Raw genomic sequence first — 19,419 nt, forward strand, 5'->3', positions numbered from 1 at the left:
TTTTTACAACCCTGTTTCTAATCCAAGAAGCCCAAACCTGCTGCGGGAGTTACCTCGAACCGCCGCTAGATGGAGACAAAGACTTGGAAGAAATGTTACACCTGTCACCCCACAGCTCCCCCCCACCGAGTCAACTCGCTCCCCAGAGTGAACTGTGACCGCGCGCCGCTATGATTGTCCTCTTTGTTGTCTTACAGCCGAATGTGCACGTTAAACCCATGGTGTAATCCATTTTGGGGGTAATGGCAATATAAAAACAGGGACTTTACGATCACCGAGCACCATCCTTCTTAGTTTCTGGGTTTGTGACATGTACGCGGATATCACACATCTCTCGGCAGTCTTCCTGTAAGTTCACACCAGGGGAGTGGATGTGTCGCATCTTGCACTTGCACTGATGTCAGGCAACATCTCCCCGGCTGGATGTGTGTATTTAATTATTTATTTATATTCATATAAGATATTTTTAATATATCGCCTGAAAAAGCTAATTATCCCTCTAAAAATTATTTAAAATGACTCCCGTCTTGTCTCTGATAGTAAACATCACAGGTCCTTCTTCCAGCTGGCCGCTGCACGCGCTCCTCTGGGGTGGACCTCTGCGTGCGTGAGCTCTGTACAAGCCTTCCGGACGAGGCGCGCGCTCACTTCTTCTCCTTCGCGCAGCGCAGTGACACCGACTCGAGGATTCCCCGGACGGGATAACGGACGGATTTTGTGTCAGGTATGTCCTCTTATTTTATCGCATCATGTCTGGAAATTTTGAAATACCGTCAACCAAGAGTGGCTTGGGTTTTTTCTTTCTTTCTTTTCTTTCTTCTTCTTCTTCTTCTTCTTTTTTTTTTTTAAAAAAAAAAAACCCCTTTTATCAGTAAACTTCGTGAATCCCACGTCAGAGGTGATACGTGTAGTGGCGGTTGTCTCCACAAACCTCTTTTTTTTTTTTTTTTTGGAAAAGATGTCACTTGAACTTTTCACTGTTTTCTCTCTGTATCGACGGAGGAAGCCACCTTTGCTTCACATCTCTGCTTGAGCACTTTCTGCTGTGAATGTAGCCAAACAAACCTAGATGAGTGTCTTCAGCAGCCCAACACCTCACAGCCCTGAGCATCTTTTCATGTTTTATAAAATGGCAAAAAAATAAATAAATAAATAAAAATAAGTCAGAGCTCCAGCGATGAGTTTCAGTGTGTGACCATTAGGTAACTTTGGAGTGCTTACTGTTAGATAAAAGGAAGTTTGTGAGAGGTTAATGAAGTGCAGCGATCAGTACTTCCACACTGTCAGTGGCTGATATTTAGAAATCAAACAGCCGACATTGCAATGTTACCGAAAGAGTGGAATTTTCCAGAGAATTAAGTCACAAGACCTTTCAATTATAGATCTCTTCCTGTATAATATGTGTAGGGTTAGAGAAAAGGATCGTAGAAGTGAAATAGACCTCTTTGGTGTTAAATCAAAGGGGTCAAAGGTCAAACAAAATTTATAGAATCTGGATTTGTGGCCTCACATTTGCTAGACTTTCGGAAGTTGTGTTGAATTTTCTCCGGCGGCTTCGTATTCCTTTTGTAGGCCTCGACTGGGACTGCGATTTATTTGGCAGTGCACCTACAGGAAACCACCTTGAGGAAAAGGCAGGGCTGGATGTTTCCTCAACATCTCCATCCATCTGAGGTGTTTCTGTGGCTTCAGCGTAGGTGTTTATTCCTTCATTGTGATGGACGGCGGAGACGTTGCATAATCGCGCCACAACCTTCCTTCTAGATTATCAATCTTTGTGTCGCCGCTGATTTCAAGGGGAGGTGGTCGTGTGTGTCTGTGTGAAGAGGAGGAGGTGTCGTGGAATTTTGAAGGTTGGATGGGGAAAAAGCACGATTAGGCCGTCCAAGGCCGGACTTCATCACTTCCTGTTTCTTTACGAGGTCAGTTCCTGTCTTTAGCCTCTGGGCTAGGCAGGAAGGAAGGGGGCGTAGAGAGGTTTTTTAGTTGGTGGGGTTAGAAATGGACGCCCCCCGTCATTACTCAACTTTCCCACCCCTGTGACAGTGAAGTGAGCCTCACAGTCTGATGTTATCATATCTCTGGATGGAGGCTGTCAGCTGTCAATTCCATCAGGGGCTTTGCAGTTTTTGTTAGAAGACTTGTCTCGTAGTTGCTTCCTAGTGCTTAGGAAACAGGACTGGACGTGTAAATGTTCATGTATGCCGTCCAATAATCCACCTCAGTCCCCTGTATCTGGAGGATGTGATGACTTCATGTGGAAACAGGACGTCCCAATGACCGAGACACCTTACTTTTCCATTGCCCCCACCTCCTCGTTTCTCTCCTGCTCCTTTCTGAGTGTGTGAGGGTTCGGTGACAGCCTGCTTCCCATTGTCCTATCATTCCTGCCGCACTCACACTCCACATCCTGTGGGGCTTCCTGCTAGCAAGTGAGAGACTGAGGGAGAGAAAGAGAGTTAAGATGGAGAGAAACGAGAAAAGAGGAGGATTGAAGAAAGTCTGAGCTGAGCAGAGAGTTGGTGCAAAAGTACAGAAAGTCAACAGATCTGAATAGTTGTGTGTGTGTGTGTGTGTGTGTGTTGACCCATGTTCCCGTGTTGAATTCCCTTCTGGGAGCAGCTTATCGGCAGGCCACTGTGCAGGAAAGGGTGTGTCATTTTGGATTTGGATGTTTGCGAGTGCGACGATGGAGGGTGACGTTATTGTGATTTTATAAGAGTGCAATGAATGTGCGGCAATGCTTCGAGGGTCAGAATGTACGTGCTTCTTTATATTGTTATATAGGATAAGAATACGTGGTAATTTACTCGAAAACAATGAAATTTTTATGCCGCTCTATACTAAATGATACTGTGTGAAATATAATGGATTGTGATACATTAAAGCTCCACATTCATCAACCTCAACATTAAAGGATGCTTAAGCTCACCCAGAAAATGAAAATTCAGTTCATCATCTACGCACCGGTCATGTGAAGTTTTGGAGTCCACAGACCATTTCTGGACAGTGTAGTGGTGATCTCCTAAACAGCTGAAGTAGATGGGGACTTGTTTGAAAGCATAAACAAATAAATAAGATACAAATATAAAATGGGTCCGTCTTGCATAAGTGAATCTCCTTAAGCCCAGAGATCCCAAACTGATTAAAAAAGATGTCCGGTCGAGCACACTCACCTACTTCAGACAGGGTGGAAACAAACACATTTAGCTCAGAAGTCGTGTCATTTCAAAATCAATATGGGATCTCAGGCCTGCTGAAGACTTTGATTGAAGCGCTCCATGGAACCATTTTATTTTATGATGAGGTTGTCCTCATCTACTTCAGTTTTGTGGCTGAGCACTGCACCGCTGTTTTGCTGTGAACCTCCAGAAATGTTTTGTGGACTACAAAACTTAACTTGACTTTCCACCAGATAACTGGATTTACAGTTTTCGGTGGAACTTCTCTTCTAAAGTAAAAAGGGACTTTTACAATGGGTTCTTTACGTAAACTTTGCTGATGATGCTTTCGCTTAAACAAAGACTTGAATGCAGGATTTTTATAATGGAGTGTAGTATTGCAGCTCCTATAAGGTACTCGTTACCTTACGCCTGTACATTATAGACTTGGTCCATTAAAATACAAATACAGATGGCCATGCAGATATGTTTACTTTTATTTGCACCTGCGTCGAGATCACTTTACAACCCACAGTTGAGATGAATTGAAATTTGTTGTGGATTCAGCATTGAGAATTTAAAAAATTCAGCAGTGTGAACTCCCCATAACTCTGAAAAATCCACTGATCTTACGGACAAGGGTTTTCTCAGGGATGACTTCTTTGGTAGAAGTTACTTCGTGTGATGTCTGTATATATCAAGATTCACCTCCGTCGTATGTCCTCATACCACCAGAGGTTGCTGAGAATATCAGCGTTTTTGCAATTTGGATGAAACAAGCGTTAAAGTACATGAACACTAATGCTTATTTATCTATTAGTCTGTGCTGTGAAGAGCATGTTACAGCAGAATTACCACAAAAACCATTACCGCCTTTCTGCCAGAGGAAGCTGCTTCTGTTTCGTGAAGTATTCTAATTATTTCTTCTTCTGCATGTCTGCCAGCTGCTATAATAAAATGTGCTGTGACCGCCAGCACCTAGTCGGTGCAGAGAAGTTTACTTCAGAAACGGCTTATTAACACAGGATTACTGGTTTACCTGAGAAACAAGTGTGGCGTAAATGATCATTGCATCACTTGGCTGTTACATCAAATGTAACAGAGGTTTGTGCAGCTGTGAGCGGGAGGCTAAACGTGTTTTAGAGAGGGGGAAAGGTAGCATGTGTGCACGACTGGAGAGCATTTTGAACGCATCACTTCAGTCAATTTGTTTATGTTTGCAATGATACCACTAAAACTTTCACTGCCCTGGATGTGATGCAGCCCAAGACGCTGCTTAACTCCTCATAAACGGAGCTGAGTGTGTGTTTGCAGCACACTACATCTCCTTTTCGCTACTTGGTTTCAAGCAGCAAAGAGGAACTTTGTTCTTAAAGTACACAAGACACTGGGAGGACTTTTCTCACATGCGTAACAGGCAGCAACTTTAGGGGCCGTGTGCCAATTTGAATGTGCAACCACCCATCAGCGCCTCACGCCCACACACTTCTCTCTTGCACCTTTGTTGCTGGTGACTGATTGAAGAGAGATCGTCATCCTAAAGCGGGGACAAAGGTGAATCGGGTAGCTGCACAGTTTTACATTTCGACGCTCGTGCATGCCTGCTTTGTGAGGCCTTTGTCCAGTCGGCCGTGAAACTGTGCTGCATGTGTTAAAAATGTGTTTGATGTGACCTTTATGCATTAAAACCCTTCAGTTCGACTCAATTATCAGGTGGCATTTATGAGCTAACACGGTTTCTGCGTGCAGAGAGGAAGAGAGTGAGAGGATTTGGTCAACAGGAACCCGACGGAGAACAATGACTGTAGGGCCAACTTGCAAACAGTCTTGTGCTTGTGTGTGTGTGTGCGTGCGCGCGTGTGTGTGTCTGAATACATATCCATCTGTGGTGATGTGCCCGTCTTACAAAAGCAGAAAAAAAGAGTCAGAAGCAAGATGAAGATGAAAGGGAGGAGGCCTCTTCTCCACCGTCTGTCACTTCTCCTTTCTCAGATTTATCAGAGAGAGAAACCGGGCCGGAGGGTTATTGTTGGAGGGGTGTGGGCACGGAGTAGAGAAAAACAGCAACAGAGAGGAAGATGTGTTGTGGCCCCGCAGCTGCTCGGTGTATATTTGTGTGTCTGTGTGTGTGTGTGTGTGTGGATGGACCCTGTCCTCAGTTTCCAGGAAAAGGGGGGGGCCATCAGAGGGCTGGACAGGAAACTCTAACAGAGCTTACTTCCTGTAGCACTCCTGATGGCCGGCCTGATAGCGCACAAGTGTGTATGTGTGAGTGCGTGCAAGCTCGTGTGCACATTAAATTTTTGCGTATTTTGCCATAGAGTCCTCTGGTTGAAGCCCATAATAGCTTTTGTTGCTTCAAACAGGAATTTCGGGGAATTCATGGTGTGGATGAGACGTGGAAGCTGATGCTGTCCGCTGGGAGCTCTGCTCTTCTCTCAGAATGAAAGCGAATCTCTTTTTCTTTTCTTGTCCTTTTTTTTTTTTTTTGTTGCTCCCTGCCATAACCTGTAGTGTTCTTCCTGTGTGTGACTTCCTTCACATTCCTCAGTAGGTGGGGAGGCTACAGCCAGGAGTTTTGTGAGGTTGCCAGTCCGAATCCTTTGGTCGTTCTAGACTCAGTTGCCTGATTATTTCGAGCTAAAACGGATGCTGTCAAATTCAACAGATCTCAGTGAAGCCTCCCTTCATGCCAGTTATAATGTTCAGGGTTGGTGGAACTTTAAACAGGTGTTAATTCAACTTAATAGGCTTTATAAAGGCTCTATTGGTGCTGCTGCTGAGATGTAATATTCTGTCCGCCTCAGTTATATCAATGTCAATAAATACTGACTATAGAAACTACAGCCTCCAAAATGATCAAGTTTAATCAAGGGCTGCATCTGAAGATTATTGGCAATTAATCCGCCATTTATTTTATCAATAAAAATTCATTCATTCACTCAAACCTTTGTTTAAGCCTCAAAATTGCCCAGGTTTCCTCATTTGCCACAATGTTGAGATTGAAAATGTTGAAATTGTGTTTTTTTGGCCTTTGCATGGGCTTATTTGAGAGCCCAGTTTATAGTGATGACAGGAAATTGGATGAGTGAGGAGGGCGGATGACATGCAGCAAAGGACCCCAGGTCAGATTCAAACAGCCTCTGTTCATGGGGTGCACACTCTACCAACTAAGCTGTCAGGGCAACCAAAACCTTTTTTGTTCTTTATCACACCAATCATACAAAGCACACAGCTCAGTCTTACATTTAAAAAACACTTCAATGGAGGCAGGAATAGATAAAATATCAGAGGTTTAAAGACGTAAAGGGTCTATTTAAAACAGCGAAGTGGAAGGTCTCTGAAATGTGCCAATTTTTTTCCATCCAGAAACCGTAAATATTCAGTTTACCATCACATGAGATGATTAAAGCCTCAAACTCTGTCAATTTAGTATCCGCACCGAAAGTTAATGGGGTCTGTTCTGGGCCGAGACCCATCCTCCATCTAAATATAGTTGAAATCCGCACAGTAGTTTTTTGTAATCCTGCAGGCAACAAAACAACCAACCCATAAACGGCCATGGGCAAAAACATGGTGGAGGTAATAAAGACTGAACACTGGAACCTAAATGGAGATTAGTAAGTGAGCGTTGGAGGTGGATCTTGTTCCTGTTGGCCAGAGCCAGCCTAGCAGTTTCACGGTTTCAGTGTTTCTGCTAAGCTAAGCTAACTGGCCGCTGACTGTAGATCATCTCATCTGTCTCTCCACCGGACAGCAAACATGATTTTGAAAAAGTCGGTTTCGCGTTGATCAGGATCACTGCATGCAGGCGTCTCAGCAACACAAAAATGTGTTTCAGTCTCCTCTGGGTGTTATTTCCTCTTGATGCTGGCACCGACTTTTGCTTTGTCAACACAGCTTCTTTTCAAACAATGCGGTTCACTCCAAACTGGAAGTCAGGATTGCGCACATGTACGCTTTGTGAAACACATTTCACATCGACAGTGACTGTCTCTCTGTGTCAGTTACTTCTGCCTGACATTTACAAGCATGTTTCACCCCCCCCCCCCCCCACACACACACACACAGACACACAAACACACGCACACATACATGCACATCCAAACACACACTCAGCTGTTGACCAGAGAGAATGACTGAGTACCCTCTCTCGAAACTGCAGAGCAAAAAGGGAAGTGGCTAACCTCAGGTCTCTCTCTGTCTTTCATTATCGAGCTGTCTCAGTTTTTTTTTTCTTTAGAGTTCACTGTCTCCTGGCGTCCCCCGTCACGCATCTCTTTATTCACGCTTTACCGCCCTTCAGCCTCTCTCTCTCGCATGCCCTATCGCCTTCCGCGTCTCCGGTTCTATGCCACTCATCCCCTCCTGCCCTGCTCTCTCGTCACTCACCTCCTTCCCTCTCTTTTTCTTCCAGTGGCGATGGTGATTGACAGATGATCTGACAGAGGAAGACATCAGGTGAGAAAAAGATAACTTCTCCTTCCCGCCTTACCTCAACCCCCCCCGCCCCCTACCCCCCTTCCGCTCTTCCTCCTCCTCTTCCCGCTCAAGGGAAGTTAAGTTTTTTTTTTATTTAAAGTTTGTTACTTCTCTCTTCACGGTTCAGTTCTTCACACCCGGTGGTTTGTTTCACAAGGGTGACCCTCTGTATGTTGTTGATACGTGTTGCTTTCACTTTCTACCAGCGTCTGTTTGAAGTCTCAGGTCACGCAGGCAGGAATGAGAGGAAATCGAATACTTATCGTAACACTAAAACTGACTTACCTCTTACGTGGAATCTTGTGATAATCCACTAGATTCTAGTGTTTCTCATTTCACTGATAAGCAGCGATACTGCAGTTCATTAAACCGGCAATAGACAAGTCTTCAAATGTATTGTTATATGTAAATGTTGATGACACCATCTGCATTTAGATTACTTCCTGGCAAACTTTGCTTATCTGTTTCCATTAAGTAATGGATAATTACTGTTATTTAAGAGTCAGTTTCCTGATTTTAAACATTAAGTGTCAGTTTACTGTCAAAATAGTGCTCAGCCAGTAAAAACTGTTTAATTATAATGTCTACTGTCACTGGAGGAGGGTTTCATGATTTGAAAGAATAAACCTGATGATGTCATAGTGATGTCATCAGGAATATTTTGCCCAGGTTGGCACCTTATGTCCTACAAAACCAACAGTTTTGTGTGCTTGATGCACATTCTCGTCAACTCACATTGTAACCTCAAACAGAGTTGTTTTTTAAAAATGTTTCCTAAAGCTAAATATGTAGTGTTGTTGTCTAAGTCTAACCAAAGTTGTTTTACTAACCTGAGTGAACCTAAACAAATAGTTTTGTTGCCCAGACCTAATAAAACTACGATTGAAAACTGAAAATATTCTTTTAAATACCTAATAAATTCACTGAGTCTAAAGTCAGTATAAGCCTCTGGATACACACAGGACACAAACTCTGGTTGCCTGCATGAAAGTCAGGCGAGTAGAAGCTACTTGTCAACCAGAAGTTAGAAACGCCCTAAAGCATACCCTACTTTATTTTACTGTAAATAGGAACAAAATGCACAAAACATAATCACATCAACAGGAACTCATTAGGAAACTGTATAATGAGGTAACAAATCAAGTGAGTAATGGGATTATTTCCTCATAAGCTTACATGAAAATCAGACATATTTTTGCAACCAGTGATGTAAGACACATCTTCTATGTTGGCTTAATTTTTTCAGAACGGAAAGCTCTGTTCAAACTGGAGGTATGCAGTGTGAAAGATGTGGGGCTATTTATTATCAGGCAGTGGTTGTCTGTGGAATGATTCTATCAAGTTGCATTATGGGATATGTAGGAACTCATGTTAAGGACTACTGTAAAAGTCACCATGTCTTGGCCTCTGCTGCCTCAGCTTTGACCCCTCCAGCATTTCCCTTTAAACATCCAGTTGTTGTTCTTGTCTTTGTTGTTGTCTCTGCAGACAAACATATTGTGATTGATACTGTAATTACGCCAGGTTAAAAAAATGTTGATGGTTAGCTACATTCAGCTTTAATAACTATCATATAGCATCAAACAGCAAGAGACAAAAGCAAATATGACGTCCTGTAGAGGAAAGTTGTGGCGTGTTTGGTTAACTCTGCTTGCATCCACAGACGCTGTCTCCGTGCTGGTTATTATGGGGTGTGTCTGTTGCAAGCAGAAAAAGTCCGCCAAAGCAGCAGCAGCAACATCAGCAGACGTTACAGATCTGTCTCCTAGCAACGCAGATGGAGGGCTGTTTGCGGCCTCGAATCACGGCCGTTATTGTCCCGACCCCACTCAGACTATCCCAGACTTCAACAAGGGCTTCCCAGCCAGCGCCATTTTCCCCAACACCAACACACACCAGCGGCCTGGAGGTATAACAGGTTAGGCTCTGTGTGTGTGTGTGTTTGTGTATTTGTGTGTGTGTGAAACTGAAATTAGAATCTTGGAATATTACTAAGACTCTAGTAGGTGAAAATCGGTACACCTGTTCACAAGCACAGATTTGATTTCTCAGTTATGTCTTTTGTACCTTTTGACAGTGGTCTCAAAATCAGAAATATCTATATTTTAACGATCATGATGTCGCGTTTTGACCGTGTTTCTCCACTCTCAACATTTTTATATAATCATCATAAGCAGGTGGATTGTCACATTTTACAGTGATGCTACAGAGTTCAAGTCTTTCTTTAAAACTATGCTCCTATGCTCCTACTTACTATGAAAGAGACATTGATTGCTGTGATTGTCTCTCCTTTCCATAATGGCCCTGAAGTGATCAACTTCAGTGTAGGATATAAGGCACAAAATCCATAGGGCTTGTCTGCGGGAGAAATTGCTGCAGTTTAACATTCATTTGAAGTTTGTATGAGGCTTGAATGACATTTATAAGCCTCCAATTCCCTCTGGCTAAACACAGGAATGCAATTTTGCACTGAAAGAGGACTCTAACACTGAAATCACACTAAGAAGGGATCTCTTCACAGCCAGTTTGAACTATTTTAATGTACAAATATGGCAAGGCAAAGACATTTATTTATCAGGCACCATGCAGACACAAGGCAATTCAAAGTGCTTCCCACACGCGTAGAAATAGATTCAAAGTAAGACATTTAAAAAACCTAAAAGTTGCATTGCAAAAAAAGTGAAAGTAAGCAAATTCATAGCCACAGTTTAAAAAAGTTATGCTTCCAACTTATTGGAATACTAATGTAGATGTGTATGCTGTAAGCTCTGATTTAAAGGCATAATAAGTAAGAATTCTGCATTATTATTTCTTAAACAGCTACACTTTTGTTATGTATTTTTTGTTGACTTTGGTACTTACATTATCTCAGCGTTTTCCAGAAATGTTCGAACCAGAGAAATCTTCAAGTCTCCCAAAGTACCATCATGTTTGATTTGAAGGCTTGTTGCTATAACTTTCAGGAGAACACTTGTGCATGAGTCACGACGGATAGCTTTTTATCAGGAGCTGTTGTTGTTTAATGGCGAGTTCACTACCAGTGAAGCAAATTTGACCGCCTGATCACTTCTGGTTGTTCGCTGAGCCAGTAAACAACAGCAAGCGCCAAGTGTATGGTATCTGTGTGTTTAAATCCAGGTCAGCTCTCACTATTTTCAGCACTCACCAGAGACACCAGTTCTCTCTCTTCTTTTCCCCCTCTCCTCTCTATGTTACATTCATAAAGTAAAGTATTTTCTCACTTCAGGTTGACAAACAGGAATGAAGATAAAAACGCATTTTAATCCCACAAATTTAGAAGTAATCTCTGTGCTATCTTCCTGTCAGTTAAGAGATGTGTATCAGAGCAGAATCTGTTTCAGTAAAGACTTCAATAAATGTCAATGTAACCTTCAGATAATTTGGAACAGCAAGAATAGCCTGATGTGTTTGATGGAGTTCGTTGGTATAGACTATAACTGGAAGCTGATCACACCTCTGTCTCTCGTTGTGTGAACACATACGCAGGTGGTGGAGTCACTCTGTTCATAGCGCTGTACGACTATGACGCTCGCACAGAAGATGACCTTACTTTTCAGAAAGGAGAGAAATTCCAGATCATCAACAACACGTGGGTACAAATGCATACTGAAATGCACGCAGATGTGGTTAACAAACATGATAACGTGCATCAGGAGCTGAATATTGTACTAATACTGTACGTGTTCAGAGTTCTATGTGTTAAATAAAACTCACAGAAAGTAATTCATTTTGTTTGCATGCATTAAATGCCACCCATTAACACCAGGAAATGCTGCAGTGTGTGATCTCAAACAATAGTTCTGTCATAGAAATCTGTTTATATAATGATGTTTGAATCTGACTTTGTGGAGGTGGTTGGAGTTACTGTTACTCAAACTAAGTTTAAACATTCGCCCTTACATCTTTCTCATCTGGACTCTTTGATACTTCATTTTGATGTAGATTTGCAGAAGTGCATGTTGAGTCTATTTTTAGAGGTAAAACAAGTGAAACTTGAAGGGTTGGTTTCTACACATTTTACACTTATGAATAGCCAGCTTTCTTTTTACTCAGTCAAATGAAAATTGATCCTGGTTTCACAGAAATACTGTACATACCTACACCTAAAGGGGAACTCTACCAATTTGACACTAAAGTGTGTAAATGGGTCTTGGGGAGTACAACTGCATATGTGAAAAAACATAATATGAAGTCTTTTGTGGCTCCGGAGAAAGCTGCTTGAAATCACTTAACGACCTACAGTGATGTCACTAGGAGGCCACATTGCATTGTGGTTAATGTGGGTGGCAGGTTTTGAAAAGGAAGAAGGATGCGTGGAATAAAAGAGGCGATACCTCTGATTCTGCTGTATCGAAACTGTCCACAATGAGTCCACAACAGTGTTATAGGAGGGCAGTGCATACGTTACCCACAATGCAAGTCAGACACCGGGGGACATTTTTAGATTACATTCGGCTATCTTTGCCACAAAAGGCTTTTCACTGCTTTTGTCACATATGTATCACTAATGCTGAAGTTTGGGGGAAAGAATAAATAGTTTGTGTAGTCATTGTGTAGTTTCATTTCAATGTCACCTATTATTAGGTTGTTAAACTTCAGCATGAAATCTCTATTAAGCGTCATACTTACCTGTGAGCTGACAGTATTCTTTCACCTTATCTTAGATTCTCTGAAATGCATCTGATGTTTTGCGTCTCTACACGCAAATTGACTATTGTGTGTGTTCCTGCAGGGAGGGAGACTGGTGGGAGGCTCGCTCTTTGGACACAGGGAACTCAGGTTACATCCCCTCCAACTACGTCGCTCCCGTCGACTCCATACAGGCTGAAGAGTGAGTACACACACGAACACGAACAGGCACACAAACACACACACACGCACACGCACACACACACACACACACACACACACACACACACACACACACACACACACACACACACACACACACACCACATACTGCAGTGAAAGCTGCAATTTCATTTCTTGATAGTTTACATTTTCTCAATGATTGACATGCAGTCCGAGGGCAGAGGTCACATGATGTGTGTTGTTGTCATGGTGACAGGTGGTATTTTGGGAAGATGGGGAGGAAGGATGCAGAGAGACAGCTGCTGGGCCATGGCAACCAGAGGGGAACTTTCCTTATACGTGAGAGTGAGACCACAAAGGGTGAATATAGGCCACACGCGCGTGTGAACATGCACACACACTCTCAATATTGGTGTGTATGTGAATGCTTACAGTACTTCTCCCTTTTCATCTCCCATATCTTCCCACCGCCATGCGTCTTTGTCCACCTCCTCCCTCCTTCGTTCCTCTTCCTCTCCGACCTCTTTACAGGCGCTTACTCTCTGTCTATCCGTGACTGGGACGACAACAAGGGAGAACATGTCAAGCATTATAAGATCCGCAAACTAGACAACGGTGGCTACTACATCACCACGAGATCTCAGTTCGACACGGTGCAGGAGCTTGTAGAGCACTACACAGGTAATGCACACAGTAATACATCCTGTTCTTTCTGCTTCTCCTTCAAAGTGACTGTAATTGTTGTGTTGCTCTTTTCTAATTCACCTTTTTGCCCAGTCATTCTCTGCTAAAATATAAGAAAGGGCTTAAATTCTACCTGTCAGTGGTGGAAAGTCTGGACTTTTACTCTACAAATATCAATTTGGTTTACTTTACCTGAGCATTTTCATTGGATTCTATTTTCTGATCCGTTTGAGAGGGAGAACTGTTCTTTTTACCCTCCCTATATTTATTTGACAGCTTCAGTATCAAGTTAATTAGCAGGTTTTTAAAGTATATCATTACCTTATGAAATTGTCATAGAATTACACAGCAGTGAGCAAGGGTGTGAACAGAAAAAAAATGTTGACACAAGTGATTTGTCTCTGTTCATTTAATGTTTTGGCCTCCGTTTTTTTTTTTTTTTTTTTAGTATTTTACCATTTAAAAAGAGATGAGGAGAAGATAAATAGGCTTATAAGTTATTTCTTCAACATTTATAGATAGATAACATTAATTTCACTGAACATTTATAGTTATAATGCAAATTGAATTCACTGACCGGAGCTAAGACATTGTCCTGCAGGTACGACTACAGTATCTAGTAAGGAAAATGACTTGGGACTTGCTTGAGACCAAATAACATGAATCACATATCTGACTGTAAAATAAGCAAAACACGCTCCACCTTGATCAGCTACAACATTACAATGAGCCAGAAATAATAATCTACCAATGTAATACATATAACAATACAAAGATCCCTGGATATGAGTACTGTCACTTTTTCTTCTGAGTAATGTTTTGTAATTTGAGCCTGAAATTTGACTTGTCATGGAGTGTTTTTACTTCCAGTGAAGTAAGAGGTTTGAGTTCTTCTCCACTCCTCCACCACAGACTTTTAGTGACTTTAAGCTCAGTTGAGAGTTGTTGCAACAGGCAGGGTTCACACCCTCTGCTTCCTCTGCTCGCTGCAAGTATTAATCTGCCACCTAGTGGCTTATGTTGGTATAACAAACTTGCTGCATTTGTGCTGATTTAAGAAATTTGGCCACAGACATCATCAGCTTTTTTATTTGTTTTTCTCATAAGCTGATCCTATATTTTTGTGTCTGTTCCTGTTCTGCTTTATTTTTTTTGTGCCTTTGTACTTCAGTGTTTGTTTAACCTGCCAGTTATGAAAGCACATAAGCAACCTGTCTTGTTCTTTCTTTATCTCTGCATTTGCTGCCTCTTTCCCTCTGTTTTCCTTCTCTCTCGTTTCCTTGCCTGTTTGTCTCTCCCCTCTCGCTCAGAGAGAGCGGCGGGTCTGTGCTGCCGTTTGATTGGCAGCTGTAAGCGGGGCATGCCTAAGCTGGCCGACTTATCGGTGAAGACCAAGGATATGTGGGAGATTCCCCGTGAATCCCTCCAGCTGATTAAAAAACTGGGAAATGGCCAGTTTGGAGAAGTCTGGATGGGTAGGAATGGTGGTGCTGTGTTGCGGTGGGGGGAAGGTAACAGCTGGAGCACACCTGGATAAAATAAAGTGTTAAAAGATGAGCAGGCGTTTGTAGTCTTCGCTGTCTTCAGTTGACAAGAACATCAGTAAACGCTTCAGCTGCACGCTCAGAGAAATGCACTGTAAAGCCCTGTTTATCTGTCTACCAGCAAAAGAAAAAAACTGCGAACACAAACATGCACACCACACACAGCTTCAAGATGTAGTCTTGCCTAGTTTTTAAATGTTTTGTTGTTGAGTAGAAACTGCAGCAGTGAAACAAATCCTTAATAAATCCCTGCAAGAACCTCACAGAGGCAGCAGCTAATGAATAAAAATGTGGCTTTGTTTCACGTCCAGGTGTGCAGAGCTGAGCCCTTCCTCCGCTGCGTTTGCATGTGCATGTTTCATCATCTCACCTCACCTCTTTGTCACCCCCCCCGACCCACCCATTTTCCACCCATCACTCCACTCTTTTCTCCCATTCTTTATCACCCACTTCCAATCTTTCCCCTTTGGCTCCCACCTCCTCCCCCTAATAGGCAGCAATGACGGACTGTGTTATTACCTGACCAAGCCCTGTCCCAACTCCACCCCGCTCACCATGGGCCTCGGGCGGGACGCATGGGAGGTGTCCAGGGATACGCTGGCACTGCAAACGAAGCTGGGACAGGGCTGCTTCGGGGACGTATGGATGGGTGAGAATGACGCCCTCTGACGCCCTCTACAGGCTCAGAGGGATAACTGTCTGTCCAGCGTCGTGATCGTTGTACTGTCCTGTAGCAAAGATTGTTGGTGATGCACAATGTCTGGCTGTGGCTGACCATTTGTGTCAGGTTTGATGTTTTTCCCAGGTACATATGTGATCAGTTCATGTAGAAAATGTTTCCTGAGCTGTGCAGAGTTTCTCCCTGAAGCCAGCCGAGCTTTCAGCCTGTCCATGTAACTCAGGTGCTGCTGGTGTTGATGTAAGACCAGTAAACCTCCCTCCCCCCCCTCCCTCCTAACATCACCCGTCTCATGTCATGCATGCTCTCAAAGTTAACAATCATTAGCATGCGCCAGAGGTTCGACCATGTGTGTTTGATGCAGCCTGCAGATTGTGTACCCTCTCAGTGTTTTTGATATTTATATCCACATGTGTGGGTGTTTGCATCCCTGTATAAGTAGTATGAACATGTACTGTATATACAGCGACCACGCTGTCAGCATGCCTGCGCAGCACGTTTCTGTGTGTGTCCGTGTGTGTGCGTTAACGTCCCCTTGTCGGTATGCCAGGCATGTGGAACGGTACCACCAAGGTAGCAGTGAAGACTCTGAAGCCAGGGACCATGTCCCCTGAGGCCTTCCTGGAGGAGGCTCAGATCATGAAGAGACTGCGCCACGACAAGCTGGTGCAGCTCTACGCCGTTGTGTCTGAGGAGCCCATTTACATTATCACCGAGTTTATGAGCCAAGGTATTATGCTGACTAAACTGTCATGCCTGTGACTAGCTGTATATAAGAATCACTGTTCTTGGTTTGAACCCTGAAGGACTCATAAAGTGAGGTTGAAACTTTGTTTTTACTTCAGTTAGATGCACAATTGAGAAAACTGATAAGTCAGTGCGTACACCACCTCCACCTTAGAGAATGAACACATCTACAGCATGATTAATAATGCGCTCAGTTGAAGTGATTGATGAAAGAGTATGGTCTAGACCTGCTCCAATTGAAAAGTGTCATTAGATGACTTTTTTGTGACTTAACACCATGTAAATAAGACTGACTTGACTTGATATTCTTTAAAACAACAGACTTTTGAGGTGTCCAACTTGGCACCAAAAAGACAAACTAGTGAAGAAAGAGGAACAGAAACATCAACCCCGACAGTCGAGACATTTACTTGACATAAAAAAATTGTCAGAAGGGTGTTAGAGTTATCAGGAAGACCAGAGTTCAGCGCCCATGCCTCCACTGCTGGGCTGAACGTGACCTTTGACCTCCCTGTGGAGGGCAGGTGAAACTATTCTTCAATATTTATTAAATAGAAAAACATCTAAATTGGCATTAAGATGTATTCATGCAGAAGAAAAGACAATATTTACTCAAATGTGTTACTCTGTATTGCCTATATTTTATGGTATGAGTGGCCAATCAGGATGATTCTGTCTTGGTTTTTCAGGGAGTTTGTTGGACTTCTTAAAAGACGGAGAGGGGCAGAATCTGAAGCTGCCTCAGCTTGTCGACATGGCTGCACAGGTGAGGTTACCATAGACAGACAGTGGCTGACTTAAAGGAAACACACACTTTTATCACTGCTCCAAGCTCTTTATTGTCTCTTTGTGTTGATTTCAGATTGCGGCTGGCATGGCATACATCGAGAGGATGAACTACATCCATCGTGACCTGCGAGCAGCTAACATCCTCGTTGGAGACAACCTGGTGTGCAAGATCGCCGACTTTGGCCTGGCCAGGCTCATTGAGGACAATGAGTACACAGCCAGACAAGGTAACAGCATGACTGTGTGTGTGTGTAGGGGGGGTATGAGGGAGGAAGAGAGCCACGCTTGCACAATGATTGAGAGTGCTGCCTCTGCCTCCATGCCTATATTTTTATACATAACCTGTCCTAATTATATGATTATGCATCTTCACTGTGTTGCCATGGTTTCAGGGGCGAAGTTCCCCATCAAGTGGACGGCTCCTGAAGCTGCGCTGTATGGACGCTTTACCATCAAGTCAGACGTGTGGAGCTTTGGCATCCTGCTGACTGAACTCATCACTAAGGGACGGGTGCCATACCCAGGTACCAGCTGCCTCAGTGTTTCTTATTCATACACAGTAAGAGGTTGAACGTCTTTGGGAGTGGAACTCCTCCTGGTTAGAGATTTTGCTCACATTTTGAATCAGACTAAAGTGACTGACAGCACCGGCTGAGTTCAAGGCCTCAGTGTATTGTTTGCAAAGTGACTCAGAAGAAGATAAAAAGAAAAGGAACATCCTTTTCCTAATAATCACCTGCAGCCCAGTCGCCGGAATAAAATGAATGATACCAGATTGATCAAATAACAATAATAAATATATCATAAGAAAGAACATTAAAATAGATACAAATAAATACATAAAAAGATGCATAAAAACCTCACACAGATAATCAAGCATGTTTAAAATCGCAGTATGTCAGCCATATGTTGTTGTTTGTTAATTTACCTTTTAATCCGACCCTTTCTTCTTCTCCTGCATCCACACCCCCCACTTCTTCATCCATCCCTTTAGGCATGAACAACCGTGAAGTGCTGGAGCAGGTGGAGAGGGGCTACCGGATGCCCTGTGCCCCGGGCTGCCCCGCCTCTCTCCATGAACTGATGTTGCAGTGCTGGAGGCGGGAGGCTGATGAGAGGCACACTTTCGAGTACCTGCAGTCCTTCCTGGAGGATTACTTCACCGCCACAGAGCCGCAGTACCAGCCTGGAGAAAACCTGTGACCGACCACACATCTTGTTGGACAGATGTGGAGCAATAAACGGACAAACAGTCAGAGAACGACAGATAGATTTACATGCAAACACACCGAGTACATGTACACATGCGCAGCACACACACACACACATTAAGATACATATCATTGTTTAACTGTTTAAAAAAATAAAAAAACGTTTTTGGTCATTGATCACTGCAGCCCGTTCAGGACCGATCAGTCAGCCATGCTGGAGTCGGAGCTCTGCTGGTCAGGCCTTGCAGTAATGTTGCTTTACTCTGTAACCATGACAACAAGGAACTGAAAGAAGATGTAGATGGCTGTGTTGAGGTGGGGGGAAGTCGAGTTGGTACATGATCTGTTCAGCTGCCATATATGTTCAGGTCCTTTTTGATTTCTGTGTCCGAGTGGAGCTGTTTAACTGTTTCAACAAAACGTAAGTGATCGAGGGTGCAACAGGTTTCATACAACAGTTACTGTCTTTAAAAACACATCTAAATGAACCCACTGAACCTGTGTGGGAAATGAGCAGACACAGACGCTCCTCTGTTACATGCCTCTTCTCACAAACATATAAAGAGGCAGTTGAACTGATCCATGTCCATGACCTGAAAGGGGGAACTGATTCCACATGTGCCTTAAAGTGGCCAAATTAAGGGCTGTTTTACATTTTAAGTGCCTTTAAAACTGCCTTAGTCAAGTCTGAGAGATGGTAAGGAATGCTCTTTGTTAAAATTTGTATGACAATTTTATGTATGAGCTGTCTCTTTTATTGTTTTTAATTTAACTCGGATATATCTGAAGACTTTTATATCTAGTTGGCATGTATACAGTTTTTACCCATTGGGAGGGCAGGGTGAAATGTTACACATAAACAGGGAATGATGCTTTGTCTTTGTTTTGTTTTTTTGACAAATGTAACCTTTATGTTGAGATTCCCCTGTCATGTTATTGCAATAAAAATCAGATATCATTTCTGGATTAGGCCACACCTCTTGTTTCTATGCATGTGTGTGCTTTATATCTTTGGAGTTTCCTCACAGGTAATGTCAGACAGGTGAGGACAAAGACAGGTGCCATCACACAGATGCACGTGGATGAGGATTCTTTTTGTCTGGTCCTCCTTTGAATTTGTAAATTAATTTTTATAATTTTCCTGACGTCAAGTTCTTGGGATCATTTATATATACTTTTTTTTTCACATTTCCAGTCACACCAAGAATTAAGAGTGCATTCACCAAAAAACAAATTGCTTTAGAGCAGGCTTGAACTAGCTTTAAGCTTTCTAATGAAATATCAAATAT

At 42.9% G+C, this 19,419-nt stretch overlaps 1 protein-coding gene across 4 annotated transcripts; it reads left to right on the forward strand.

Annotated features, from left to right (window-relative positions):
* Positions 1 to 205: 205 nt before the first annotated feature.
* On the forward strand, positions 206 to 19,106 carry yrk (Yes-related kinase). 4 transcript variants are annotated; one of them, XM_037093363.1, is made up of 14 exons: positions 206 to 348; positions 541 to 724; positions 7,579 to 7,622; positions 9,307 to 9,561; positions 11,151 to 11,253; positions 12,397 to 12,495; positions 12,733 to 12,836; positions 13,008 to 13,157; positions 14,471 to 14,635; positions 15,934 to 16,113; positions 16,820 to 16,896; positions 16,993 to 17,146; positions 17,312 to 17,443; positions 17,914 to 19,106. In XM_037093363.1, the coding sequence occupies exons 4-14, from the start codon at positions 9,330 to 9,332 to the stop codon at positions 18,120 to 18,122; spliced, it is 1,605 nt and encodes a 534-aa protein (XP_036949258.1). In that variant the 5' UTR covers positions 206 to 348; positions 541 to 724; positions 7,579 to 7,622; positions 9,307 to 9,329; the 3' UTR covers positions 18,123 to 19,106. The 4 variants fall into 4 exon arrangements, with proteins under 4 accessions (XP_036949258.1, XP_036949260.1, XP_036949257.1 ...); XM_037093365.1 differs by having other exon boundaries at positions 272 to 425; positions 9,307 to 9,552; XM_037093362.1 differs by having other exon boundaries at positions 273 to 425.
* The last annotated feature ends 313 nt before the right edge of the window (positions 19,107 to 19,419 follow it).

This window comes from Acanthopagrus latus, chromosome 3 (assembly GCF_904848185.1).
Source record: "Acanthopagrus latus isolate v.2019 chromosome 3, fAcaLat1.1, whole genome shotgun sequence".
Lineage (NCBI taxonomy): Eukaryota > Metazoa > Chordata > Actinopteri > Spariformes > Sparidae > Acanthopagrus > Acanthopagrus latus.